We start from the raw sequence: 27,370 nt of genomic DNA, 5'->3' as shown, positions 1-27,370 counted from the left end.
ACAGTTCAGTGTATACTTTTTCTCTCATTTGTGTCTGTCGACGGGGAGTAAGAAATCAAAACCATTGCAATTAAAGCATAAATTCTTAAAAGCGCAGTTGTTTATTTACACAATGCAATTTCTGTTCAAATTTGTTACTTGGTGTGCTTTTGTGTCTTGACACTAAACAATAGTGTCCTTTGAATTTGATAAATAACGTAATTATACAACAACAAATATTTCGCTATTTGTGGCACTTCCGTTAACGAAAACACTTTTCACTGTGAAAAGACGACAAAAATTCTTCTGAAAATCACCTTTCGTCTTTTATACGGACTAGTAAATGTGTTAAAACCCCATTGAATCGTAATCAAATTCAGGGTTGCTTTTGTTTATGTGTAAGGTAAAATAAAAGAACTCTTAGAGCATTACATGGTAAACATCCAGTTAACTGAAGAAAAATTAGTAGTCTGGATGGACTTTTGATTACTGCTTATATTGTTGATATATTTTTAAGGTGTAGTTTTTGTTCCAGGAGATATCGTTAATCTTGACATGACGAGGTTCGTGGCCTGATGTTGCAGGATGTGCATAGATTTTTAGTATTTATATTGTTTCAAGGTGTTTGCATTTTTGCTTTAAAGTTCTTGGTGTCGTAGGGCTAGTCTTTAGTGCTTTTTTTAGGACTGATTCCATCAGCATCTTCCTTCATTTTCTCAATAAATGTACCTGGTTTCATTGTATAATAAGTAAAGAGTTTTTGCATCTCAGGTTTTGCTTTCTTTTTATTTTAATTTAATCCTACTTCAGGTGAATGAAACGCTATATTACCGCGGTCCACTTTATCAAGCTCGATGTTTTGATTTACCGCATTGAATTTAACTATGAAATAATGATTCACGCAGCATGGAACAAAAAACACTGAAGATCGCCGGAACGGAACCTTTCATGACCACACCTTGAATGACAAGACTGAGAAAACTTCTCATGCAAGTCAAAAGCATCAGTTGTCTGCTTTAAAACATTTGCCACTTCGAGTGTTACTTCAGCGTATATCACTGACTAAAGCTTTTAACGACATTTATTTTTTTCCATCAGACCGAAGTAAGATGCCTACCCTGAAGTGTCAAAGCGTTCATTCTTTATCAATAACTTGTTGGTGATTTTTTTCTCTTGTTTTCCTTGCTTACACGGTTGTCAAATTTTGCGTTCCATAAGCAAACACTGGTGGCAAAGGCTCATGATTTATTCAAGGTACTTGCTTGTACTCTGATAACAAATACCAATAGTTTTGTTATCAATGGTAATGAAAAGATGAACCTTCTCTCTAGCTCAGTACTACGGCTAGACTTGGAATCAATAACCGTTGAATTCAATTAGAATTATCTCCTGAAGACAGTTTGTGGTTCTTGAATGGCGTCTTCAATCTATTCGAGTCGATCAGCGGGTAATCTTCCGGCTATTGGTAAAAGAGAGGACGGTGAAGGGTTAGAATCGTGCGACAAGGTCGCTTTTGAGGAGTATGGCCGCGAGAACAGTTCTTCCACAGTCGATGAGCTTTTAAGAGACACGATCAGTGAACTACAAAAAGCGCTCTATGAGTCCAAGAGATTGCTGTCTGAGAGAGACGGCGAGATTAACGCCCTGAGGAGTCAAGTTGAAGACATGAGGAAGTCGAACATGACTTGCACGAGCGTCGCCATTGAAGACGAGTTCCAAAAGTCACAGTTAAAAGTAATTGATTTGGAAAAGATTGTACAAAAACTTCAAGAAGATGTGTCGATACAACGATCCCAGAGAGACGACATCCTAAAACAAACGAAAGAAAACGAGGCTACAGTAAATGGTGGTCACACGTGCTATTGTGGGTCGATTTGCGTCGCCATGAAAGAGGTCGTCGATCTTAAACGCAAACTCCATCAAACTGAACAAAAATACCTCCATTTGAAGCGAAATATGCGAACAATGGAGCGAAATCGAGTTCGGGTTGGAGTAGCCCAGAGGGATAGCCCTTGTACTGTGAGTTAACTGTATTGAGTAGTACCCAAGAACATCCACCTACTCGATAATTGGTACGCATTAGCTATACTAACCGAACATACTAGATGAAAAAATGGATTCGATAAACCTGTAAAATAGTCAACTGATAAAGGTAACTGTCGAAGATACTACCAGACACTGATTCTATTGTTCTCTTTTGTTCCCATTCGAGTATTAGACAGTATATTCTGGGCGATCTTATTTCACAGGTTTATCGAACTACCATTATATATTATATACACCAAGTCTTTGACAAAACCAGGGACTAACGCGAGTTAAATGCTGGTAAATTTTCCATAATCATTGAAGTTATTCTTAAACGAATCCATTAATTTCGAAAATACTTGCTAAAATTTCGATTTTATATTTAAAAAAACATCTTTATCATATATTTTCCATAATCGTTGACATTATTCTAAATAATTGAAAGGAGGAACGCATTCGATGATTCCGACGATATACAAAAACTCTATTTTATAGAGTATATTTATTTACAAAGCGCAAAGTTCAAATTGTTCGGGAAAATATAAATAGCCTGGATAATGTTTATTAAGGAAGATGTTTAGAACGAGGATTAAAGGAGATTGTTGTATAAAAAAGGACAGAATTGCTCTTTGGATTGACACGTGAGTGAGCTTCTGTTGACTGATTTATGATCACAACACGATTGACAGAGAGCAAGTGTGAAGGGTTAGCCACGCCTTTACCCGTTCATCTAACATGTGCTTCTATACAGGCCATGACATATCGACAAAACCAGCGAATAATATAAAAATACTACAGTTAACAGATCAATAGACCCTGAATGACCTACCAGCTAGTGCGCAGGCATTGTGATATCCGGTTCAAAAAGGTCCAAGTCGAGTGGTGTTATTGTTTACTGACCTCTGTTCGGCCGTCTCACGACTGGTGCTATGAGAATAACTTGTCAAAACATTTCGCTAAACGTTCATCAATCTTGAAGTACGAGGGTAGAATTTACCCGAAAAACTAATTTTACTTTTTCGAAATTTTTTAATAATTTGTCGCTGGACCGATCTTAGTTTTTTTCGCTTTTCTTCACTTTTATCTTAGTGGATGTTTTTACTTATTTGTTATTAGATTTTTCTTGTTTTGAATCAGTCATTTGACGTTACCGATCGACGGAACTAGAAAGCGCTATTTATATACTCTGACTCAGCAAAGGAGGCGGTTGTTGATACTATAGCAATGCAGATCGCTCTAGTCTAGGCGAGATGTGAATGCAATCAGCGAAAGGTCATAAAATGGAATTTTCCCAAACTTTATCGTTATACTTTCTTCTGCGCTGACATTATTTACAGATCATTCACGATACATTTAAATCTTGGTAAGCAATGTGCAATAAAACCTTTACCAACCTTTACTGAAATAGCTGTATTATTGTAGGTGCCGCAGGATGTGCACCAATCAATATACAGACTGTTTAAAACCCAATAATTAATAACGAAATTATAAAATATAATAATTGTATAATATACAACATATAAATATATAAATATAACAAATACACAATAGAAAATCGAATAAAGAATAGTTGTTAAAGTTGCTTGAGTCGTTGGCGTATCCATGGAAACGAATAGTGTTGCTAAAGACCGGTAAATAGTAGCGTAACAGCATGCAACTCCAACTTTTAAAAAACTTTATAACTTTCATTTATGTGCCGCGCATATTTCATATGTATACATCTAATTCAAGAAACGTTGTCACCGCCAAAGGTGATAGGCAATAGGCGAAGAATATCCAAGAATAGATGGAATGACTTGTGTTTCTGTTTCTTATTTTCGTCAAGAGCATACACTTATTTCAATAAAGTTAGTCACCTGAAAAGCTTGAAATCTGAGACCGGCAAGGATTATGGATAGATACATTTTACATGTTTCAACCGCTTGATAACTGTTGATGGACATGAGATCTTCTACCATTTACAGGCTCACCACCTCTGAGCATCCTCAACTGCTGCAGTTTGTGACAAAAGCTTTACTTGTTAGATATAAAGCATTTCCCCATGATCCTCAGCGAACACGGCTTTCTAGGTTTTTGGTGACTAACTTTATTGAAATAAGTGTATCAATGTAGTCGACGAGAGCATTGCCATGTCGAAATGGCCTATCACCTATCTTTTTTTTGAATTAGGAGTATGCTACCATACGCGCATATTTGTTTGTTGTATCTTGTTGCCAAACAAATAAGGACGGCTGGAGCACGTGACACGTTTCCCAAACCACAGGGAACCCAACAAACAACGGGGTAAGTGAAAACGACTTCAAAACCTTTCAAAAGAAATTCAGTTAAATTCTTTAGACCTGTTGAAAAACACCTGCGTCTGTAAAAACCAGCAAACATAGGATTATATTAAGTTAAACAACTGACTTCTTTTGAAAGCAGAAGAAGAAAATAAAGAATCCTTTTGTAAAAAGGTAAAAAAAAAAAAATAAATAAATAAATAAAAAATCGACATTTTGTGGTAAACGAAACTTTGTGATTATCAATTGAATAATTTGTCTTAAATCGAAAAAAAAAAAAAAAAAAAAAAAAAAAGACAGTTGAATTGGCGACTCCATAGACTGAAGTCTTAAAATTGACAGAGATTTCTCAACAAAAGATATCTGGTACCCGCAAAAAGAGCACTTTACTAGACTTGGTTTGAATAATTGTTGCTTAAGCTCATAGAATCCTTGACCAAGTGATACGAATTACCAATGAATTATTTGGTAAAAAGTAGAATATTGGATTACTTGTTTAAGAAAGTAGTCAAGAAGGCTTGACTCTCTTTTGACGAAGGATTTCAGTTGAAAATACGAACAGAATTTTTTTGACAAAGTAGCGCATGCGCAGACCAACTTCACAAGTCTTTTGTTAACGAAATACCACAAGAGAATGACTTCTGAAAGCAAAAGTGCTGCAGCCAACCACAAATGATAAATATTCCACGATGTCTGCAACTGAAAACAGCATTAGCATCGAGGAAGAGATAGAGCGAGAGATTGAGAATTTTCAAATCGATTTGTCCGACGACGAATATTGTGAAACGAAAGAAAATGATCACAGTGAAGGTATTGTAGCTGATTCAATGAATGTATCGACCAATTCTCTTCTCAGAGCAACGATTTGCGAGTTAGAGAGAGCGCTGAAAGACACAAGGAGACTGCTATTCGATAGAGATAAAGAGAATTCCTCGCTTCGACAAGAGCTGGAGAAAACGAGAAAAGATCTTCGAAAAGAACAATCGCAAAGAAAGAAATTCACCCAGGAAACTGAAGAAAAGTTCAAATCCTACGATGAAATCGAAGAAATGAATAAAAAACTGAAACAAGAAGTGTTAGATTTGAAAGAAAGACTGGAGAAAAAAGGAACGGAGGAAGATCCAGATGAAGATCCTGAGGAAATCATCCCTTGTTGTTCGTCAATGAACGAGCTGCTACAGATGAAAGAAAAATTCAAAACCGTTCAAAAAGAATTTGAAGAATTTAAATCAAATAATCGAATAAGCGAAGACTGTAGGCTTTCGTCTTTAAGTACTTCGGTCAATCTCGTCTCAAATCCTGCCACTACATCGAAACAAGCACAAAGGGAACTACAGACTCAACTCAGAATCAAATTCCTTCGCGATGCGTTCTTCTATTACATGATTGACTTTCATCCCGACGAGCAAATGAAAGCTATTTTAGCCATTCTCGATTACGATGACAAAAGACACGATATTATTATTGAATCGCATAAAATGAAGCGACAAGGGAAGAGGTTTACAGTCAGTGAGGTTTCGAGTCGTTCTTTAACGTTCGTACAAGAACATACGATTTAGAAATAAAGCGGTTTTCGTTTAAGTGGGAAACGATACGGCAAATTCGTGGCCGCACCGCCGTGTAGCCGTGGCGTACCTTGCCGTATAGTGCAGTTTTCGTATCACTGTGAAAAGCTCACGGCACGAACACGGTCGTGACACAGCAAGGTTTACGCCAGACAAATCACATTGCACGAGAATTTACTCTCCATCCAATCAAATACCCGGAACACGGCATAAACATGGCGCGGACACGGTCACGTCAAGATCATGGCACTTTTAGACCAATCATATTGCGCGTGAAAAAAATCAGCCAATTAAAATTCTAGAAAGCATCACAGTCACGGCACGGCACGCTTGCGGCTCTGAGCTTTTCACAGTCATACAAAAACTGCTCTAAGTACGCGTTGTGATTGGATAAATTACTGGACGACAATGGAAAACAATTTCAATGTTACGGCATGTGGTACCGTGCACTGGCTGTAAGTCAGTATCGTACGTTTTCCACTCATACGATAACCGCTTTAATTATCATTACTTTGAAAAATATGATTACTTCCAATCAATATTTTATAAAATATTATTTCAAAGCTTTCGATTTCTGGACTGAAATGGTAGCTGATGGTTGTCCATCTTTAAATCCCAAGAAGAATGATGTACACAAAATAAGATGATGGATAATGTTAACGAAACGAGCTTAGATACTTTCAAGAATTGCTTTCTATAGCTTATAGCTTAATGCATTTATTTATAGCTTAATGTGATGCCATTGCTGCGGCATTTTGGGAAGATTTTACAAAGGTGTTTTTCTATTATTTAAAAAGAAAATCTTTCGTTATGTCATCCAACATGGAGGCCATCTTATTTCCCTACATTTTCAAAAGAAAGAAAATTAGGCGCATTTGATACATGTACACATGTATTATTATTAGAGTGTGACTACATCAACCAAAGCCACCCAAACGAATTTCAAATCAATTTCCCAACTCACATTTTAACTCTGCATAACAGATGGATTAGTGAATTGTCCACTTCTGATCATACACACACTCATATAAAGTAAAATATATGACTTTCAAGAGGAAAATGTGAAAATTTGTACAGATTTTATTGTTTTAAATACTCAATCGTGATTGGCTAATTTGTATGAAAATTTGTCTGGGTGGCCTTGGTTGGTGTAGTCGCACAGTAATTATTAATTATTATTATTTACTTTTTTAAGTGGCCTAACACGAGGCTTTTTGGTTTCCGTGACATGAGATATAATTTTCTTTACCTCAAAAGAAGAAAAAAAACTGTAACATAACAGTAGATCATTTGGTATGTTAGATGTTATAAAAATTTAAACATTTCCATTTATAATATTTAATATTGAAAAATTTCTTAATTATAAATAAAATGAGTAATGATATGAAATGATTTTTACAGTTTTACCAACTTTTTTTGATACATTTTTTGAACAGTTCAGGATATTTGTTAAGTAGTATAAGAATATCTAAAAATGTTTATAAACATCAGTCTCTTGCCTTCCTTCAAAATAAGGACATCCATAACTTGATTTCAGATTATTTCTAGATGTTATTATTACTTCACATTTGCTAATAAATAACTTCATGACTTCATGCCTGATTCCAGCTTCCTTTTTTGCCTACCCTGCTGGTGTAGAGAGAAGTTTGTCCCACCTAACCAATTTTTTAAAATTTAGGTCTAACCCTTTACATTTTGTTGTTCTTCAAAGATGTGAAACAACTTTAGAAAACCTCCATTTTAAAATTTAAAATGCTCCTAATCTGATGAAATCCTTTAGCATAATACAATAACACCACATACAGTACCAGTAAGCTGCAATATATCCTGAGCTTTACGCTGCATACCTGGTTTTCTATATACCTTTCTTTAATCCTATAGCTGCATCCCAGCTGAATAACATTGCTCCTAGGAAGGTTTTAGTGCAATCATAGTGTTGATATCCCAAATCATTGTTCTCATTGCTTCCATCAGCTCTTGAACTTGTTCATTCTTCTTTTTTAAAGTCTATGAACAACAACCACAGAATTAAGTTACATTAGCATGTTTTTCATACACTTCCACCTTCTGGTTTTTGGTTTCTGTCAATGAAAACATTACTAAATTTGTTAGTTGTCAAAACAAGGACCACGGAGCAATCTTAAAGTGAGTGCTAAGATTGGAAAATATAAGAGACTAGAATTATAAAGGAAAAAAGCATGGGGGCTATAGCTTCTCTCCCTATCCCCTCCACTGTCCTTGCAGAAACATGAGAAAACATACCATCCATGACTGGAGTTGTCTTGAATGTTTTAACAAAGTATTTCTAGCTTTTTTTAGTATTGTAGGGACTGTCATAGCAAAATGTAACAACAAACATAACAGAGATGTTTGTATTTTGCCTTAAACCCCATGTATTAAACCATTCTGTCTACTTATTCCTTCATGAAAATTAAGCTACAAAACTCTGGGTTATCATTTACCTGTTGTAATGCTTGATGTTCTTTTGCTAATGGATCATTTTCATTCACCACCTCCATTGCAACACCTTTATCCTGGTCTTTAAATGGAATAAGGTCCTGGGGGAAAATAGCAAATGCAAATTTTTGAAATGCAAAGAGTTTAAAGAGTAAAAAGGACCACTTGCAAAGTTATATGTATTCTGATGCCATGCTAGACAAACAGGAATTAAATACAGCAACAAAATATTGAACTTCTTCAAATTTCTACCCAAACCCCCTCAGGTTAATTCTCTATACAAAATGCTTTTACCCTAGAAAAAAAATGTGGTTCCTTCTGTATATTCTTTTTTTGCCCCATTTTTTTCATTTGCAGGTTGTTTTTCTCCCTTCAAAATATCATTATTTTGGAGGTTACAGGTGGGGGATGTACTAAGCATTTTAATACTCAAATATCCTGACCTCACTCACAAACGTCAGTTTAACAAATCAAAGTCAGAGTTCTATGGGTCTGTACTGTAATTGAACATGAAATGACATCAAAAAATGATCCAAATTCAAGTGATTTCACTGCACATTTTGGATCATTTTTGACATCATTTCATGTTCGATTACAGTACAGACCCATAGAAAACTGACTTCCATTTGTTTTTACCATGACAAAGTCAAAAAAATTGAATAAAAATACAAGTAAATAGTTTGAAAAAGCTGTTTCATCCACTCCCTCAGTGCGCGCATGCCAGATGTCATAAGCACAAGCAGGTCTAGCCTCTAATCGACAATGGTTCTAAGCCAATCAACGAGAGAGAAATTTCCAAGTTATGGTAAAACGTCTGAGGTCTCAGGTTTGATTCCTGGACTCAGCAACACATGTGGGTAGAATTTGTTAGTTCTCTCCCTTGATTTGAGGGTTTTTCTCCAGGTTATCTAGGTTTTAAAATGGGTACGATTGAAACACAATTTTTGGGGTTCATGTTGAGTCATAGCCGCCATGTTTGTTGATGATAACAAAGCATTCCTCATTAGCTTCTCTTGTCATACCAACTAACGTGGCAACTGTTTCATTGACATTTATAATAAGGAATTTTAAGTCATGTGGTTGTACCCCAAAAATTGTCTCTCATTATTTTTGGGCTTCCTGTGTACACAAACCTCAAAGCTTTCTCCAGCCGGCACATTTACTCTTCTCTTCGTTTCGTTGTAAAGAATTCTAAGTTTTGCAAAGAGCGCTTTCAATGCGTTAAGATGTTCCTTAATTTCTTTATTTTGAGCTTGGGTTTGTCTCATAGTGACGTCTCCGCTGCCGAGTTTGACACCTTGTAAGCGACGAAACAGCTCCGTAGCTTTGTCAACTATATCTTGGACTGTCCTTTGACCTTGAATAGTAAGAGCAATTTCATTTTCTGCTTGATTTACAGGAGGTTTTGGCTGTGAAGCTTGTTTTTCTTCTTGTCTTTGTGGCTGGTTTGCGACAGAAGGATTTATCCAGCCCTCCATGTTTGAACCTGCGATACTGATGGTCAGCTAAACAACCAACACACAGGTAGCCCAAAATTTGTTTTGTGTGTATACTGGCAGGCTATTGAAAAACTGGGTGTAGTTTGCATTTCAGTGCATCAGTAGCTGACTATTTTAGGGGACATGTTTCCAATATGGCGTATATTTTGTCCACTAGAACCGTCCCGCAATGCACTACCATGCTTACTCGACCCAATATTTTTTTCTAAACCTCGAAATGGCTAATAGGGCCCTCAGTCTATAGCCTGCGAAGCAGCCCTTTTGGGAGTGGGGGTTGGAGAGGAGGAGGAAAGGGAGGTGAGAATCTAGCGAAGGGAGCAGAGGGTTATCTAATCAATCGTTTCATAAAATTATCACAACCACCATAAATTTTATCATTACATCCTAAAACAAAGCAATCGTTTACAAATATGAATTTCGTTTCATCAATGCTATTTTGAGCTTCAGTTCGTTTACTATCATCGTCGTTATCACCTGTTATAATTTGTATTCTTTTATTATTATCATTTGCAGTGGTTTCTTATATTTTCGTTATGAGGGAACTCTGGTTACGAGAATGACAAGGCACTTACCAATATTCTTAGATTGATATCGATGAGGTCTTGCAAATTAAACGGTCCAGGTGTGCAACGCGTGGAGTCCAAATAAGAATATATTTGACTCACGCGTCGCTCCTCAAGCGCATCTTTAAGTTTCTCCTGGCTTTCATCACAGTCAATTTTAAATAAAATTAGTTTATAACGAGAGATATTGGAGAAAAGAGACAGAACTCTTGATCTGTCATGTGTATGGTTCAACACTCATCGTACAATGCTCATTTTTTTCGAGTAGGATTTCATTTCATTTATTTTAATAAGAGTTACAGAGCAATATTTATGTAATCCATGTCATGCTGTCAGTTTTAATTCACTGACTAAAGGTCGTTCCGGTTTCGTTTTAAATTGTCAGGCCGGATGTTTTGGATTACCAAAACCCCGCATTTAATTTATAAATCCAGCTTATTGAAATGAAATAAACTGCCCTAAATATCAAATATATATAAAAAACTTAATTTCATCTAGCCGACATTAACTTTAAATTAGTGGAAAACATGGACTACAACTGAACACAAACAAATTAAAAAAAAAAAAAAAAAAAGAATAAATGGGATTTAACATGCAGTGTCATTAATTCCGCAGAGTGTTTCTTCATCTACTGAATCAGTGTAATTGGATATTGCGGAGGGTGGAAAATCGTAAGACCCGCGGAGAAAATTGTTCAACCCTCGAAGCGCAGGACGACCAACAAACCAAGTCATCTTTTATAATAATATTTTTCCTAGGTATAAGCAATCATGGCGACATCAACTTAGCTCAATACGAAAAAATGGCTACTTTTTGGCTAGACGAAAAGCTTTTTTCGTTAGAGGACAGGCGAAAATTTAGACTTTGATTAATAAAGACGTGCGCGCTATATTAAAAAAAAAAAAAAAAAAAAAAAAAAAAGGGGGTCAAAACGATGTTTCATAGCTGATATACACCTGTTTCAAAACACGTTATCGGTCGGAGATGACGGTTAAAAATCTCAGTGAAATTTGAGACCGTGTAACACGCTAGTAACCAGGAATATGGAGTATGACCTTTGAGTGAATTTGGATGATTTGAACGAAAACGATGCATGGGAAGCCATTTTTGTTTTGAAGCATGTCGTACCGTGACAAGCCCATACATATGGCTGTGACAAAGTTACTCGGGATGCGTATAATTTCTGAATCATTTAAAAACGGCTCTATAAAGATGAAACAGTGGAGTTCCGTGTCAAATTCTTATATTTAATAACGACAACGAAACAAGAAAAACATCTTGGAGATGGACAATTTGAGATTTAGAGATTTATGTTGCACGATATTATTTTTTGTAGCAACTCCAGCCCTGCACGCTTTTTTTTTGTGTTTTCTGATGGAAGAGTTTGCGCGATTTTTTTTTCGTAGGTGAAGTGCTTGCTCCATTTTTGGGGGGGGGGGGGGGGGGGGGAGATTTGAGCAGCCCTCTCCCTCCATTATCTAATGATCCGTCCCTAGAGGACTTATCAAAAGCGACGTTTTCATTTTGTGTCCACATAGTTGACTGGGTTGTTCGTTTTTGACATCATGGCAAAAGACAGCACACTAGAAGCTCGTCTCCGTGTAAACACCGCAATAACAGCTCGCCTAAACTTAGGTAGCCTTAGTCCATATATGAATGGATCGATAAGGAACTTCATGTAAAGAGTCGTATCTATGATAACACTAATGATCGATGCTTGGATTTCTTCAGTAGGTGTTTGAGCCTTCCAGTATAGATTCACGTACCAAGTAATGGTTACTGGCAGGACGAAGAAAAGCAAACATGTTGTTAATGAAAGGTTAACGAGGATAAGCTGTTTTTGTGTTCTTCTGTGTTGTTCTAGTACACGATCTTCTGTTTGGGAGTTGCCAGTGTTTCTATTCACGTCTAGAAATGGAATGAGTCGGTTCAAGTGGCGCTTATAAGCGATATAAAGACAAACATAGGTTATGACAACCATTATTTGTACACCTGTCAAGTGCATATACACACACTCGACGAAATAATGGATTTGGTCATCATATGTCCGCTTGGCAAATGTTGGGCAAATATGGTGCTCTATATTTGCCCATACATTTGCCTATGCAGGCAAAGGTCGGGGTAAATTTCTAATAAATTTGCCATTGCTTTGCCATACATCTGAACACATGGGTAAATATGTTATATATTTGCCCTTAGTTTAGACGCATTTACCCAGTGGGGATATATGATAACCGTTTTTGCCCTATATTTGCCCTATTGTCAAATGAAGGGCACATATGAAATCAACTTTGCACTAGGCTTTGCCCCATATTTACCTGGGGAGCAAATACAATACCCCAAACTGAGTATATCCGATGTGAGGTTTCCGTTTCAATTTATTGCAATCAAAACTTTTCAAACAACTCAATAATTTTTCAACTGAATTATGATGGATGTTGGCTTGTTTTTACGACTTACGAGGGGGGAGTGCATGCAGGTCCATCTCAGTCATATGTGTCAATTTTTTCTCCTAACGCATGACATCAATGTTGCGACCACATTAATTCAATCATTGTTTTGCTTTGATGTCATGAAAGTGAGGTTATATGCGTTGATACACACAGGAAAAAACGCGGACGATGTATTTTTAATATGCGTAAGTCGTACATGCGTTTTTTCCAGTGACAATAAGAAAACTCATTAACCCATTAACCTCAGCTGCATTTCAAACCGCTAACATCTGTAATATTATTTGAAGCATCAATTTTGTTTAGTCTAAACATATGAATTCATCTTTTTTATTGGCAATATATGCAATTTCATTCATAATTATTTTAATTCATCTAATTTCAAACTCATCAAAGAATTCATTCAATTTTCATTTTGACTATCTAGTTACTGATGCACAGTTCAAACAGTTTATTTTTGATAGCTTTGAATATTTTTCCTGGATGATACTTTACTGTCATCTCCATCATCCGTACAATTTACGTTGTAAAGGACAAACAATTAATACTCTTTCTTTGTCAATAACATCGTAAGCAGCAACAAACTGGCTGTGTATCCTTTGTATGGGAATGAATGTAGAGGGCCCTTCCATTTCAAACAAGTTTCTGCACCAAATTTCATGTGGTCTGCCAATCCTGTGTCTTTCTGGATGTCGCTGATACCATCGAACCTTTGCCATACACAATGATTCCTGCTTGCCATCAATTATAATGGTTTGTTTAAGAAAGAAATCGACAACACCGGGGCGCAAGTCAAATGAATCGGTCTCAATACTGCCACTATATTGGCCACACCAACTTGCAAGAATGAAGGAAGAACGTTCCAGTCTAGAGTCAGAGGACCCTAGCTTTGTCCCCGAATATCCAATGGTACTAATTCTCTCAAACGTATCGGTAACACATTCAATGACCGAGTGTTGAGGTAAAATTGTTTCATAAGCTTTAAAGAGATATTCTGTATAGTCATCATCAAGAACATCAATGGATCGAGGTGAAAAACATGAGTATGCATTCATATTGCTCCACTCTAAGCAACGTAGTACTTGACCAACTGAAAGATTAAGTGTTGATGGTATTGATGGGATGCTTTCGCCAAGTGTTCCTACTTGTTGTGCCTCCTGAAGAAGTTGAAATACTGGTTGGAAAGTTTCTCGAAATCTCTCTGGTAAAGGGATATCTCTTAGTTCATGCTTTTGGAGAAATTTTCTCATGATTTGTATTTCAACAGATCTATTGTTAGTTCGAAACGCTCCTAAAATCCCATTGAAACGTTCGAAGCTGAAAAGCCAAAATGAATATACAGGCCCGTAATCTAAAATACATTGTTTGAGGTGCAGGTGTAGATGCATGTTTGGCGTAACACGTTCCTTTCCATATCTTTTTTCAAACGATTTACAAAATTCCACTAGGTAATCATGTCCTTCTTGTAGCTCTTCAGTTGTAATAAGTGGAGAGCAAAGGTGAAAGCAGGACAATACGAATAACCTCCACAGCTCCAAATCATCTGTTGGAACGATATTCCAAATGCAGAATACAGAATACAAGAGAGTCCATGTTTTCCACTGATCAGCAGTAAATCCTCCAAACGATGTTGATATCTTTTTCGGGAGACGCCCAATAAATGATGGTGCTTTGACGTCATCTACCTTTTCCTGGATTTTATTCAAATTTTCTTTAGAAATAATTGGCGTTTCAGCATTTAGCCATACATTTTTCATTAAATGTTTTGCTGTCCCTAAAAACAAATTGTGCATAGGATCAACAACATGGTAACGAGTACAATCGAAGTAAGGCAACTGTAAGAGTTCAGAATATCTTGTTCCAGTGGAAGTTTCAATTTGGTTTCGTTCATCAGCGGTTGTTGCATTGAGTATTTTCTGAGCCTCTCTTCGGTGCTCTTCATTTGTCCTTGGTGTATCGTCATCTTCGAAACCTGAAAAATCCATGCTACTAAAATCTCCGGGAAAAAATCTTGTGCACTTTGAGCACCCTCGGTGAGCAGTACATCCTAAGAAACCGCAAACTTTTCTTAGTGCAGGAATGTCACAAGCAATACAAAGGAGGGCAGCTCGAAAACATCTTGCTGTTCTACTCCCATGAGGCCGAACTTGGATGCCTTCGTGCCACAATAAGTTCAATTCGGCTACAAGTGGTTGTAAGTACGTATTGATATTCAATTTGGGCTCGTGTGGACCAGGTATTACCCCAACTATTATTACGTTTTCCTCTTTGTACCTTTCTTTTCTCGGAAGATTTAGGAGGACCATATATATGACTCCAACGCTATAGACACTGTGCTTAAAAGGCTGAAACCAGTCAACATTCAGCATAAAAGCATAATTATTAGGCTGGGCAAGGAAAGGAGTGCCGTTAAAATATTGCCAATCTTTCCACACTTGGCCATCGTAAATATCAACTAAAATATCGTCCGGTACATTCCGATTTCTCCAAATCTCACATTTTTGTACAAAGTCTGGTCGCTTAATAAAGTGAGTTAGAGTGTCTCTGATGCTTTTATAACAATAAACTTTATGTGGGTACAATTTCGTCTGTCCATTTTTCAAACGAATTTCCTTAAGCAATTCCGCTCCACAAGGTGTGCGGCGAAACAATTGACGGTGATTCGGAAAAGCAATGTGAGAACATGGTTTAGCAATGACACGCCCGAATCTTGTTGTTATGCAGTCTTGAAAACGGTATAGGGTGTCGCATTTCGGACAAACAACATACTTTGAATGCTTATCTTTAAAAGAAAGATAATTTTTCAAGAGTTTGAAGGAGCTCGGGAAAACCAATACTGCGGTTGGGAAAATGATTGGCGAAAGCTCACACAAAACCTCAAAAATCGCTTTAAAAAAGGCGAGGAGAATATCAATGCCTCGGTCTGGTACAGAAAAGTATGCAGACCAAAAGCACACAAACAAGGCAATCCAGTTAATAAGGGTCACTCGGGAACTTGCTTCGACGGCAACGCTTATTTCTGCACTAGATTGTTCAAAATCTCTTTCTACGTCTTCGATATCAATATCCCAAGTTTCAACCAATCTCCTTCTTTCATTTCCTCTTATCTCTTCATGGTCAGATTCACTGTCCAACTTGTCATCCCAAAACACTTGATCTTCTTCCTCAAAGTTATTTATTCCGTCTCCTTTAAACATAAGCAAATACGATGTATTTTATTCATTCGGCATTGCATAACTGCAACATAGTATAAGATAAAGTCTGAAACCATTATAATACTAGAAAAAAAAAATGTCAGTAAAAAAAACCTCATGGGCTAAGGGACCGGTCATTATTTAAGTTGGGGGGGGGGGGGGGAGAAAAAATTGGGGGGGGGGGGGGGGGGCCTGAAATTTTTGCTAGTGAAAGTCTTGAAATTTAAAAATGACTTTTAGGGAAAATTTTTAAATTTTTTACTACAATCCATGGGGGGTTTTCGATAAACTTGGATGCCTTCAAAGGGGGGCCTTGAAATTTTTTTGCGTCACTGACAATTTCTCCTCCACCCCCCCTCCCTACCTCCAACTTAAATAATGACCGGTCCCTAAATGTATAATTTTGACCCAAATTTTGCTCTGAAAATAAATGATTTCCATTGAAAATAAAATATAAATTTCTAAGTCAGCAAAACAACAATTTATAATTCGTAAAAGAAAAATGATAAATCGAAAATAAAAAACCCAAGAGACATATTAAATAAATTACTTATAATTGTATTTCTCTAACTTGACAAACATGTTTTGCCGGATACCATGCTATCTCAGGATGACCACAGTCATGAATTGATTTGGAGACAAAAATGTACAGCAATATCCATTTGAACATAGTAAATTCTTTTTGGCGTTTTAAATGAGTTATCTCTAGCTATGATTTTATAAACTCTTTGAATGAACCTTTCTGAATGAACACTGAGGTTTTAATGGCAACCATAAGCCGATTACTTAATAATGCACCCTTCTTAAAAGTAACGGTGAAAACGAGGCTAAGATAGAAATAGAAAAGAATCATTTGTACCTCTAACTTAATCTCGCTTCAATAACACTAATGCTTGGTAGTAAATCCAATAGGGGAGCTAGATCATGTGCAAATCAGCCGCTTGTTAAAGATTCAGTCTTTTATCTATGCAGTTTGACTTTAACATTTAAAGATTATATAATCTAATCATCAAATAAACGTATAACATCAATACCTTTTTGTGAAGTAGCTGGTAAGAATTCGTCACTTGATGGTTGGTTTGTATTTGGCACATCAGAGGAGTCTTGATCAGTTTGGTCCAAAACGTTTATCTCGCTGTAGTCATTAGAAGAAGTGTCGTTCTGGCCGTCAATCTCGTGAGTGAAAATACTATCATTTGAGTCTTCGTCGTCATTCCGCTGTAATTGCCATTGATTTGTTAAAGGATCATAAAATTCTTCTTTGTGACGGCAAAATACTCTGTAATGTAAATCTTCGTTACAATGAAAGCAATGATAACGCTTTGACATCGCAGAAGACATTTTGTTTTCCAGAACTATATAATTAAAAAGACGGTGTGTATCATTGGGATAATTACTCAAAATCCAAGCATTTTGAATGGCTAACAGCCATATTCCAGCGTAATAAAGTTCCACGTCCATCAACCACATGCCACTGGACAAAAGCACGCCGGATCTTTATTACCGCGCCCTTTTCCTTAGAGCTGTCACTGTTGGCGGCAGATAATGGTACGATGGTTTTAGAGCTAGAAGCTAATCAAGTTTATTGCAATGATATTTCGTGAATCTAGGCTTTAGAAAAAAATTCATAACTTTATAAAATGGAGCAAATAGCTTTAAGATAATAGATATATTACTTAACATGAATCCTGGATACAACTTCAGCATTTTTATAAGACAGTTATTCCTTTTTTTATTATTAGACTTCATTATATGAACGTATATGTCATCACAAGTCACGTGATACGCCGTGATAGATAGGGGGTAGATTTGTTCGGTGGATGTGCTTATTCGTTCATTCGCCTTTTGGTCACAAACAGGTAACAAACTCTGTCGGTCATCTAGTTTCCCGCACATTCTATATCTTTGCTTATAAATTGCGTTCATTCGTCGCGATCAAAAAATGGGAAGAACATCTACACCTTTACCAGGACGCCCAATGCCAATCCATTCTGTTACTGCAACTACCAGTACAAGCAGTACCAGTAGACATACTGAAAATGGCGCCAATTCTCAAAGGCTTAATATACTTATTCCCTCTGTCCCTGGTGGTAACGAGGATGTGCTAAGAGAACACAGAAATCGCCTATTGCAAGCAACAAGCGAGAATGAGAACGTTGACCCCGACAGCGAAAAAGAAGAAATTTCTTCAAATTTCGAAACGATTGTGAAACAGTTTAAAGAACTGCAAGCACAAAACCGCCAAATACTAGCCGCCTTAAAAGAAAGCCAGCAGAACAAGGACAACAGCAAGACCAAGATTACTGTCTCAAAGGCTGTTGCAGTAAGTAAAGTGGCAATATTTAAAAAAGCAAGCTATTTTTATTGATAATTTTACTGGGAATTCTTGGCGCGAAGAGTAGTTGGTATAATTATGCAGCGGTATAATTTATGCAATGCTAAAATTGGCGGGAAACCCGCCATGGTAGTGGTTAATGCTACCAAACTTTACTATTGATTTCCAATAACAAGACACTGAATGATAATGATAATTTCCTTTCTTGTAAAGGAATTGATTTGATTTCGATTTTTTTCCCAATATTATACAATCACAGCCATACAAATAATGAAAACATTATTACTATGTCTAAGAATAACTTAAGGTACATCTTATGATTTTAATGAATTATATTATGTTATTACAGTCTGAAGTACGCTTGGTAGCAAAGAAATTACGGGACAGGGAAGAAAACCCTCTTATATGGGATTTTACTAAAGCGTAAGTATGAAAATTTAATAAAAATGATCTTGTCTGAATCATCCATAGTTTCTTTCCATATTAAGTTTCCACTTACCACTCAAATATGGCATTTCCTAATTAGTTTCAGAGATGACGTCAACGAACAGATTAATAACGCAATAAGGGATAGAGTTCTGAATGTTCATAAGGATGTCTCTGCCGTCGAGTTAGAAGGTATTTATGTATTTTATATTACGAAGTGCAAAAGGCGAAAGGCCTTATGCACCTATCAAAGTTAACCCGGGGGGGAGGGGTGAGGACAAAGGGTGGTGGTGGTCGGGGGGGGGGGGGGAGGGGTTAACGAAATCCTTTTAGAAATATTCAAATGCCGAAGGGAGGGGAAGCAGTTTGAAATAAAATAACATGGAAAAAAAAAAAAAAAAAAAAAAAAAGAAAAAAAACGAAACAAAACAAAACAAAGCAAAAACAAATGGATGCTAAAGGAGTAATTGTCGGCCAAATGCCAAAATTTCTAACAAATTTTGTCTCAAGTTTTAATATATGGGTACTTGATATAATTTCAGCTGCCCTTAAAAGTCACTTTCTGACGAGAAGGAAGAGAAACAAAAGAGAGCGTTCAGGGGCCCTTGGAAGGCATCAAAAGATGCAGCGGAAAACACAAAGAAAACAAAATGTGAGTAAACTGAATTTGCAACGATTATGACTTTGTTTAATAAGAAACTTTGACTGACGGTGTTTTTTTTTCTTTTTTCTTTTAGCTCCTAAAATCCAGATCCAAGGCAGCGGACTTGTCAACCTCGCTATCACCAGGGGACAAAGAGAAAGTCAAGGCAATTATGAAACTGGAGTATATGTCATCAGAGGAGTCGATGTCAGAGGCGGATGACCAGGCTGATGACGATACAGCGGACAGTGGCTCTGATAACGAAGGGGGCCCTACTAAGCAGAGTAAAGTTTTAATAAAACACCCTCTGCCATGGAGAAGCCCCCTAGCTAATCAGTTCATGGAAAGCATGGACCGAAAGGCAAAAAGGAGGCTGTCAGAGCGCAGTCTCACCATGCTTTTGAAGCGGAAAATCGGGGAGCCGTCAAGACGCCCAAGGCCATCTGGAGGTCCCGAATGGGCATTGAGAGCCTAAAGGTTTTTATCAAATCAAGGGCACTGGGACACCGAACGTGGTTGGGGTTTCTACGAGTTTTATGAATTAAATCTTGTGTCACTGTTCCTCCGTTCCTTTGGCCTGATTTCTAGGGTTTTCCTTCTTCTTTCGATTATTTGAACATTATACTTGTTTACTTTAAGAAATCCAAAGGTCAATAGGCTTAAATAGCCGCTGCTATACCGTTTGACCTTTGGATTTCTTCAAGTAAACGAGTATAACGTTCAAGTAATCGAAAGAAGAAGGAAAACCCTAGAAATCAGGCCAAAGGAACGGAGGAACAGTGACACAAGATTTAATTCATAAAACTCGTAGAAACCCAACCACGTTCGGTGTCCTTAATTAAGTTTTTGCAGTTATAAATGAAGTGTACTACTACAGAATATCTAAAAAGAATCGTACATAAGCCACAGATCGATTGACAACTAAATATATTATGATCTCCTTTCACAAATTCTGTCACAAGATGAAACAAACACCTATAATTAATTTACAGAACTAGCATTTTCAATTAGTTGTAGTTAACAAATTGTTCATAGTTAATCAGTCGTCAAGAAAAGGAAATTCACAATAAAAATGTTTCAGTATGATTTATGTCTTTTTTCCTGCTTCTTAGTATAGGTTAGCTATGTTTAAAGTATGAGGTGGTTGTCACGACATATATCGTTTCTATTTTTTTTGGCCTGCCATAAGTGACAATAGCTGAAGACTGATAATATAGTTAAATTTAGCAAATATGATGAGCATAATTCAACTGAGCAAATATGGCTAAGACGCGCTGGTACATCTGAGGCATTAAGGGGGCATTAATCACATATACGGTCAGAGCATATCGCATGGTATACGTAAGGCATAAATCACATATACGGCCTGGAAAAATACAGGGTATATGTAAGGCATTAATCACATATACCGCCTGGGCAAAGACAGGGTATATGTAAGGCATTAATCACATATACGACCTGGGCAAAGACAGGGTATACGTAAGGCATTAATCACATATACGGCCTGGGCAAACACAGGTTATATGTAAGGCATAAATCACATATACGGCCTGGGGAAACACAGGGTATATGTAAGGCATAAATCACATATACGGCCTGGGGAAACACAGGGTATATGTAAGGCATAAATCACATATACGGCCTGGGCAAAGACAGGGTATATGTAAGGCATAAATCACATATACGGCCTGGGAAAATACAGGGTATATGTAAGGCATTAATCACATATACGGCCTGGGCAAAGACAGGGTAAATGTAAGGCATTAATCACATATACGGCCTGGGAAAATACAGGGTATATGTAAGGCATTAATCACATATACGGCCTGGGCAAAGACAGGGTAAATGTAAGGCATTAATCACATATACGGCCTGGGAAAATACAGGGTATATGTAAGGCATGAATCACATATACGGCCTGGGGAAACACAGGGTATACGTAAGACATAAAACACATATACGGGCTGGGCAAATACGTGCACATATCAAATGAGCATTCACATTTACTACCGGGTAAATGTATGGATGATATGATATCTGCTACATATTTGCCGTTTGGGATTTTACTGGGCCATACGGACTTTGCCATCTGTGCCCATGGGATAAATGTGTAGGTACATATCATATACAGTCACTGGGCAAATATTGTTTACTATTAGTCAAATATGATATTTGCCCATATATTTGTCTATATGTTTGCCTACATGACAAATCCATTTTTTCGTCGAGTGACATCGAGCTTGTGAAATACGTCTTTAGGAACGCCTATCAAATTCAAAAACGAGAAAACACACGCATATATCCATATGCCTACAACACAGTATATCGCTCGTTCCCGTGTTATAAACCGTCTTTGTCTGTGTGGGAAGAGAATGGCAATCAGCTGTGCCCACGATAAAAAGAGAATCACAAGAAATGAAACGTTCATTGAAATCCCTGACAAAATCGTCCCAGCTTGTAGCAACAAGTTGTATTTGTCGGCGCTAATTTCATCTTGAGCAACTTTAAAATAAAAGTAAGCGAACAGAGGATCGACCGATATCCCAGTCAAGAAGTCCGCGGCGGCCAGGCCCGCGATGAAAATAGTCAGAGGATGCCTTGATCTATGCCTCAGAGGATCCTTTACCAAAGCAATCAGAAGAATTCCATTAGCAATAGTCGTGAGTACAGATATTACTGATAGATATATTCCTGAGCTGTAACAAGTGGTAAGGAAAAAGTTCCAGAGATCCAGAACTTCTTGGTCGTATCCTATTGTCGTGTTTCCTTTGTGTCGGTGCGTCGTTGCGTTGTGGGTAAAATTGATTGCGCCTGCTTCAACTGCGCTCACTTCTGACATTCTCAAACTTGTCTTCTTTTGTATTTAAATATGCTTTTTTTCTCTCCTTAGGTCTCAATCTTAAGTTTTTGAAAAAGTTGCAGTACTCAAATCTGTGCAAGAGAAATATTCACCAAAGTACACTTGCGTGCTGTCCAATGTTGTAGTGAGCAGAACCACTTGTGCGGCCGGACTTTAAATAGATAACTGCATGTCTTTCAAGTGATTTCATGAAATTAAACTCCTCTGCAACATAAAATGCTGCTCTCCTGTGAATTTTTAAGAACGAATCATTAGTATTCCGGCTTCGTACATTTGAAAATAAAAAGCTAATGTACCAATATCACTGATTGAAAGGCTATCTGTATCTCTTAATGGTGCATGGAAGAAAATAAAGAGTTCACGATATTGAAACAGATTACCTAACCTGTTCAAACAAGAATAAAGCAAAGACATCATCAGTTGTCATAGCCATGGAACACTTCCTGTAAATTCATGTTTAAACGCGCTAGAAACCTCTAGTTCAACTAATTGGAATCATTTCAGCTGCGAGTTTTAAAACAATGAGTCAAGCAAGCTTCTGGTATAATATGACATATATAATGAACCCAAAGGGTTTTTAGATTTAAAAGATCTATTTTGAGAAAACAAGGGCAACAGATGTGTTGGCAACTGCGCAAACGTCGCTATAATCGTCGAAGTGCATTGCGGTAATAATTCAGAAGCAATTATGTTTTTCCAATCGAGTGAAATCCAATGAGTGAAATTAGAGCATTTCATTTGAATCGAACGTAAGCCGGGCTCTTGAAATTACACAAACATTTTGAATGTCAAAGTATGTCAACATTAATTTGATAAAACAAAGCAAAATTTGTATTTTTTGCAATCAAGCATATGAGATGTTATGAGATGTATTGTTTTAAGACTCGTACTTTGCAATTGGAACTCTGTCAACATGGCAGAGTAGAAAAGACGGCTTTTGAGGTAGCTGGAAGCGTGTATTAATAGTGGCAGGCGAGGGCTGCTAAACAAGATTTATAGTGACGCGGAGTGCAATTGTAAAATGCGTAAGCAATAAACATTTATGTGAAACTGAACTATTTAACAAATCATATATATACAAAATGTATCTTATAATTAAAATATAAATTAAAACTGACCACAAGTACATTAGTTTTAAATGTTCCGAGTTCTGTTTGATTAAATATCCTGTCAGGCTATAATTCACCAAACACTTTGATTTTGGGATGCACGATAAAAAAAACTAATAACTTTACTAGTAATTTCTTCTGGAAATTTCTCGATCTTTCTCTCACAGATCGAGTTTTGCATGTATCGAATCTTCAATTCTGACACGGTCTGTAACAATACTCTGTAACAATACAAAGGAGGGCTGGCCTCAGTCACTATTCAGTTTCGAGAACTAATGATAGTACCCCGATGTTTTTTCAATATTTTCGTCTTTTAATTTCCGACCATCTAATAAATAAACTTGAAGATGTTTTGTGTTTCCAAACTGATGTTTAAACATCTTTGAAACCTTTTATTATATTATGTTTTTTATTAAAGAGAGTTCTACACAAGTTTTATTAAAAAAAGACTAGTGTTTACAAGGCGGCATCACTTTCACCGATCTCCGTTTTTACTTTAACTGAAAAGTTTAATTAACGCTATTTCACTCTTCCTGCAAGAAATTCATTCATCTAATAAAGTTCAGTTCAGGATTACTTGGCTAGTTTGATATGATAACAGGTTAATTGGACGATAATTATAAAAAGAAAAAACTCTTATTGTTTTTTCCACCGTTCCGCCTACTTTCGCTAAGCTACTAGAAATGGGTTACCTGTGTGATTCAATGTATTACGTCCCTCCCCTCCCTGGTTACGAATTTTGCAATCTCGGTTCCAGTCTTTCCTAGACATCCCTGTTTTCCCGCGTAAACATTCAGTTTGTTTGATGCATCGCAGTTCGGATCTAGATTTTACTATTTTCTCCGTTTACTTGACACAAAGATAAGGTTTTAAAGGAGAATCTAGTGAAAATAGTTTCCATAATGCCTGTACATTTTAATACAGTCGACAATGCTGCCACAAAGCTGCAAAAAGTCAAGGAGTTTATAGATAATGGTATGGGAGCCACGCTAGACGTAGCACTGGATATAGAAGAAAGAAAGGAAGGAAGTGAACAAGTGAAGGAACTTCACGATGCTATGGTACAGTACGCTCAGATGGAGAGAGAAGTAGGCCAGTGGATGGAGGCTTTAGATAAGACTAAAGCTGAGTTTAGTAAGCTGAATAGTTCATCAAAGTAAGGAGTCAAGATGGCACATCAACATTTAATAGATTCAGTGTTCCTGATTATAAACTCATAAGTAATCTTTAAGCGTAAAGGAACAGAAGACTAGATACAACTGACTCGTATCTTGTATACGATCTCTCATTTGGTTACCTAACAATATACAGAAGGGGGGTTGGGGTGGGGGAGAGGGAGGGTGGGGGGTGGTTGGAGGGATTCCCAGCAATGGACTATCTAGCATCTAATCACGAGGGAAAACAACAAGCAAAGAAATGGGGATTGTCTCCTTGCAATATACTTTTCCTGAATTCTATTGAGTCACCATAAGTGGCTCAAACAGGGTCAGGTATCCGAGAATGCTCCAGTAACTGCACAAAATTCTCCTGCTTAAGCTTTCATAAGTTAATGATCTCCTATTATTTCAAAACTTACCGAAAACCTTGCTTGAAGTCAAGGCTTAACCTGATGGGTTCATACATAATTTTACTGTATTTTACCATATCCAACAGTGATGAGGTCCCAGATATAGAGGCAATCTTTAATGACAAGCTGGCTGCGCTTGAAGCAAAAAATACAAATTCAGATCTAATGGACCACAAGAAAGTTAAGAATTTCCAGTCGCAAATTTGGAAAGTCCATCATGAAGGCCAGCCACTGCCAAGTCAAAGTGATGATGCTGATAAAGTCGCGGAAGATGCTGATTTGATTATGTCTCAGGTAAATACTTCCTATACTAACCTATACTTTACAACCATGACTCCCTGCGAAGGGCTCTTGTGAGATTCACCCCACATTCACTAACCAATATATTCACATTTAACACCACAAAACACTTGGTCACAGGTTGATTTTTACAGGAGGAAAACTTGATTACTGTAGGAAAAGCCCTTGTTGGAAGGGAGAGAATAACATATCAAACAAACTATTCTCACATATAGTTGAGCTGCCTCATTTTTTACGTGACTTGAAGTTGTGAAAGGCCCATTAACCCTCTTCTTCAATCGTTCCACACAAGGCTTGTAATTTACCTATTACGCATGTACTTATACATACATATATATGAAGATAAGTCGGAAATTGTTTTCTATGATTTTGGTTTCCATTTAGCAACTCGAGAAGTAGCACATTTCTTTGCTTAACAATTGTGCTTGAGAAGACACATCAATATGAATATAACTCAAATAACAAATCTTGTTCACAAAAGAATGAAACAAGGTCAGAAATGGGAAACTATTAAACCCAAGCTGAAAGGGTTTATTAGTTTTACAATCATGAGGTGAAGTCAGCAAAGTTGCATAGTAAATAATTGATATTTTGTTTCCTAGGCTACAGAGAGAACCACTTGCCCAATCACTACTGTGGAAATGAAGAAACCTATGCGACATAAAAAGTGTGGCCACAATTATGAAAAGGAAGCAATAATTCAGCATATCAAGAGGGCAGTAAGTAAAGGAAGAGCCAAATGCCCCATTGCAGGATGTGTGCACTTCGTTACAAAGAATGACTTGGAACCCAATACTGAGCTGGAACGTATTATCAGCAGGAAAAACAGAAAGAAGTAATCGAATTGGAACGAAAAACGTTATGTTACCACCAAAGTAATTGAATTGGAATGAAAAACATGTTATGACTGAAATACAATGTAATTGAATTGGAACGAAAAACATGTTATGACCAAAGTAATTGAATTGGAATGAAAAATGTTATGTTAGACCAACCCAATACTGAACTGGAACGTATTATCAGCAGGAAAAACAGAAAGAAGTAATTAAATTGGAAAGAAAAATGTTATGTTATGAAACCAGAGACTTATCTATGAAAGCTTGGTTATCAGCAGGAATATCAGAGACATGGATTAAAAGAATGTACTGAGTTATGTTTGATAATCAGAAGAATAATGTGGTCAGGGTATAAATCTGCAATGTGAAATACTTTCTTTGTTACAAAAAACAATACAGTATATTATTTATTACTGTGCTCATTTGAAGAACATTTGAAGAAGTTTTAAAAAATGCTGTTTAATGCCAGCAAAATCCCTAGATAATATGTTAAGTGATTCAAGCCTCGGCTTCTCTGAACGAAAATTATGAAAGAAAAAAAAAAAGTGTAAGATTTTTGTTTAGTAAATAAAGAAATTGTCTTATAACCTTATGCTCAAGGGATATTATCTTTCCTTTGCCATGCTTGAGCTAAAATATATATGTCAGGCAAACATCAAAATGATCCCTACTTTTTCATTTGATTTTTTGATTATATTTTGATTTTGAAAGCTTTTAAAAAAACCTACATATCTGGTGAAATTGTTTCCAGTTTTGTTTGCACCAGGGAATATTAATGTAATGTTGCTGCTCTGAATGGTTGTCGGGTAGAGGGAAATTTATGACCATCACATGGCACCTCTTGGCCAATGAGAAGAGAGAGAGAGAGAAAAAGACTTTAACTCATGCACTCCTGGTATATCAACAATACAACTTAGCACCTCTTAACCTTGGGTAGAATGTTTTTGCATTTCAGACCATGTGTCATTCCCTAAAGTATCTTTTGTTTAATGGTTGCACATGAGAAGCACACTCAATCTGGATACTGACTCAAACAAATCTATGACACTTGGTCTGAAAAGGGAAAACAAAAACATGCCAAAGTAAATAGATAAATTTGTTGTTACTATAATTTCCACTGACTCATGAAATATGACTTTAACTTTTTGAGGTCAAAATAACCTTCTGAGATCAAAAATACTTTCTTCTTTTCTCTTTGAAAACCCCTCTAGGGGATTTACATCACGCATGCGTGAGTCATACCTCAAAATAATAATATCGGTCAGCGGTTTTAGGCGAACGCG

The 27,370-nt window shown here is 36.8% G+C and overlaps 6 protein-coding genes across 6 annotated transcripts; 4 read left to right on the top strand and 2 right to left on the bottom strand.

Moving 5' to 3' along the window:
• The first annotated feature begins 1,200 nt into the window (after positions 1-1,200).
• On the top strand, positions 1,201-4,397 carry LOC116301891 (uncharacterized). Its single transcript, XM_031711060.2, has 2 exons — positions 1,201-2,051; positions 4,174-4,397. Exon 1 carries the CDS (start codon positions 1,393-1,395, stop codon positions 2,005-2,007), a length of 615 nt encoding a protein of 204 aa, XP_031566920.2. The 5' UTR covers positions 1,201-1,392; the 3' UTR covers positions 2,008-2,051; positions 4,174-4,397.
• A 196-nt stretch (positions 4,398-4,593) lies between these two features.
• On the top strand, positions 4,594-7,443 carry LOC116301892 (uncharacterized). Its single transcript, XM_031711061.2, has one exon. It carries the CDS (start codon positions 4,973-4,975, stop codon positions 5,840-5,842), a length of 870 nt encoding a protein of 289 aa, XP_031566921.2. The 5' UTR covers positions 4,594-4,972; the 3' UTR covers positions 5,843-7,443.
• Positions 7,280-9,799, bottom strand: LOC116301909 (mediator of RNA polymerase II transcription subunit 30). The gene is made up of 3 exons (XM_031711079.2): positions 9,439-9,799; positions 8,311-8,406; positions 7,280-7,855 (listed from the first exon to the last, which is right to left on the bottom strand). The coding sequence occupies exons 1-3, from the start codon at positions 9,781-9,783 to the stop codon at positions 7,757-7,759; spliced, it is 540 nt and encodes a 179-aa protein (XP_031566939.1). The 5' UTR covers positions 9,784-9,799; the 3' UTR covers positions 7,280-7,756.
• A 2,043-nt stretch (positions 9,800-11,842) lies between these two features.
• LOC116301894 (uncharacterized) lies at positions 11,843-22,623 on the bottom strand. Its single transcript, XM_089028765.1, has 2 exons — positions 21,625-22,623; positions 11,843-12,381 (listed from the first exon to the last, which is right to left on the bottom strand). Exons 1-2 carry the CDS (start codon positions 22,252-22,254, stop codon positions 11,887-11,889), a joined length of 1,125 nt encoding a protein of 374 aa, XP_088884891.1. The 5' UTR covers positions 22,255-22,623; the 3' UTR covers positions 11,843-11,886.
• LOC148911826 (uncharacterized) lies at positions 17,023-19,995 on the top strand. Its single transcript, XM_089029046.1, has 5 exons — positions 17,023-18,334; positions 18,696-18,769; positions 18,873-18,964; positions 19,315-19,424; positions 19,510-19,995. Exons 1-5 carry the CDS (start codon positions 17,954-17,956, stop codon positions 19,888-19,890), a joined length of 1,038 nt encoding a protein of 345 aa, XP_088885172.1. The 5' UTR covers positions 17,023-17,953; the 3' UTR covers positions 19,891-19,995.
• A 1,528-nt stretch (positions 22,624-24,151) lies between the features above and the next one.
• On the top strand, positions 24,152-26,679 carry LOC116301902 (E3 SUMO-protein ligase NSE2). The gene is made up of 3 exons (XM_031711072.2): positions 24,152-24,540; positions 25,038-25,245; positions 25,854-26,679. Exons 1-3 carry the CDS (start codon positions 24,287-24,289, stop codon positions 26,088-26,090), a joined length of 699 nt encoding a protein of 232 aa, XP_031566932.1. The 5' UTR covers positions 24,152-24,286; the 3' UTR covers positions 26,091-26,679.
• The last annotated feature ends 691 nt before the right edge of the window (positions 26,680-27,370 follow it).

This window comes from Actinia tenebrosa, unplaced genomic scaffold (genome assembly GCF_029948245.1).
Source record: "Actinia tenebrosa isolate PJP-AT-01 unplaced genomic scaffold, QUT_ActTen_1.0 PGA_scaffold13__45_contigs__length_12533684, whole genome shotgun sequence".
Lineage (NCBI taxonomy): Eukaryota > Metazoa > Cnidaria > Anthozoa > Actiniaria > Actiniidae > Actinia > Actinia tenebrosa.
Note: the sequence above shows the minus strand (reverse complement) of the source record. Positions and strands in the feature narration are given on the sequence as shown.

Bases quoted from the DNA above. Each gene is read 5' to 3' on its own strand.
- LOC116301891 (XM_031711060.2), top strand. From the start codon at position 1,393: ATGGCGTCTTCAATCTATTCGAGTCGATCAGCGGGTAATCTTCCGGCT.
- LOC116301892 (XM_031711061.2), top strand. From the start codon at position 4,973: ATGTCTGCAACTGAAAACAGCATTAGCATCGAGGAAGAGATAGAGCGA.
- LOC116301909 (XM_031711079.2), bottom strand. From the start codon at position 9,783: ATGGAGGGCTGGATAAATCCTTCTGTCGCAAACCAGCCACAAAGACAA. The intron at 8,407-9,438 runs GTTTGTGTACAC...ATTTTCCCCCAG, and splicing joins CGGCTGGAGAAAGCTTTGAG to GACCTTATTCCATTTAAAGA. The intron at 7,856-8,310 runs GTAAATGATAAC...TGTTGTTCATAG, and splicing joins AACATCAAGCATTACAACAG to ACTTTAAAAAAGAAGAATGA.
- LOC148911826 (XM_089029046.1), top strand. From the start codon at position 17,954: ATGGGAAGAACATCTACACCTTTACCAGGACGCCCAATGCCAATCCAT. The intron at 18,770-18,872 runs GTAAGTATGAAA...TTTCCTAATTAG, and splicing joins ATATGGGATTTTACTAAAGC to TTTCAGAGATGACGTCAACG. The intron at 19,425-19,509 runs GTGAGTAAACTG...TTTTTCTTTTAG, and splicing joins AAACACAAAGAAAACAAAAT to CTCCTAAAATCCAGATCCAA.
- LOC116301894 (XM_089028765.1), bottom strand. From the start codon at position 22,254: ATGTCAGAAGTGAGCGCAGTTGAAGCAGGCGCAATCAATTTTACCCAC. The intron at 12,382-21,624 runs GTCATGTAGGCA...TATTTCGTCGAG, and splicing joins CTCGACGAAAAAATGGATTT to TGTGTGTATATGCACTTGAC.
- LOC116301902 (XM_031711072.2), top strand. From the start codon at position 24,287: ATGCCTGTACATTTTAATACAGTCGACAATGCTGCCACAAAGCTGCAA. The intron at 24,541-25,037 runs GTAAGGAGTCAA...CATATCCAACAG, and splicing joins AAGCTGAATAGTTCATCAAA to TGATGAGGTCCCAGATATAG. The intron at 25,246-25,853 runs GTAAATACTTCC...TTTGTTTCCTAG, and splicing joins CTGATTTGATTATGTCTCAG to GCTACAGAGAGAACCACTTG.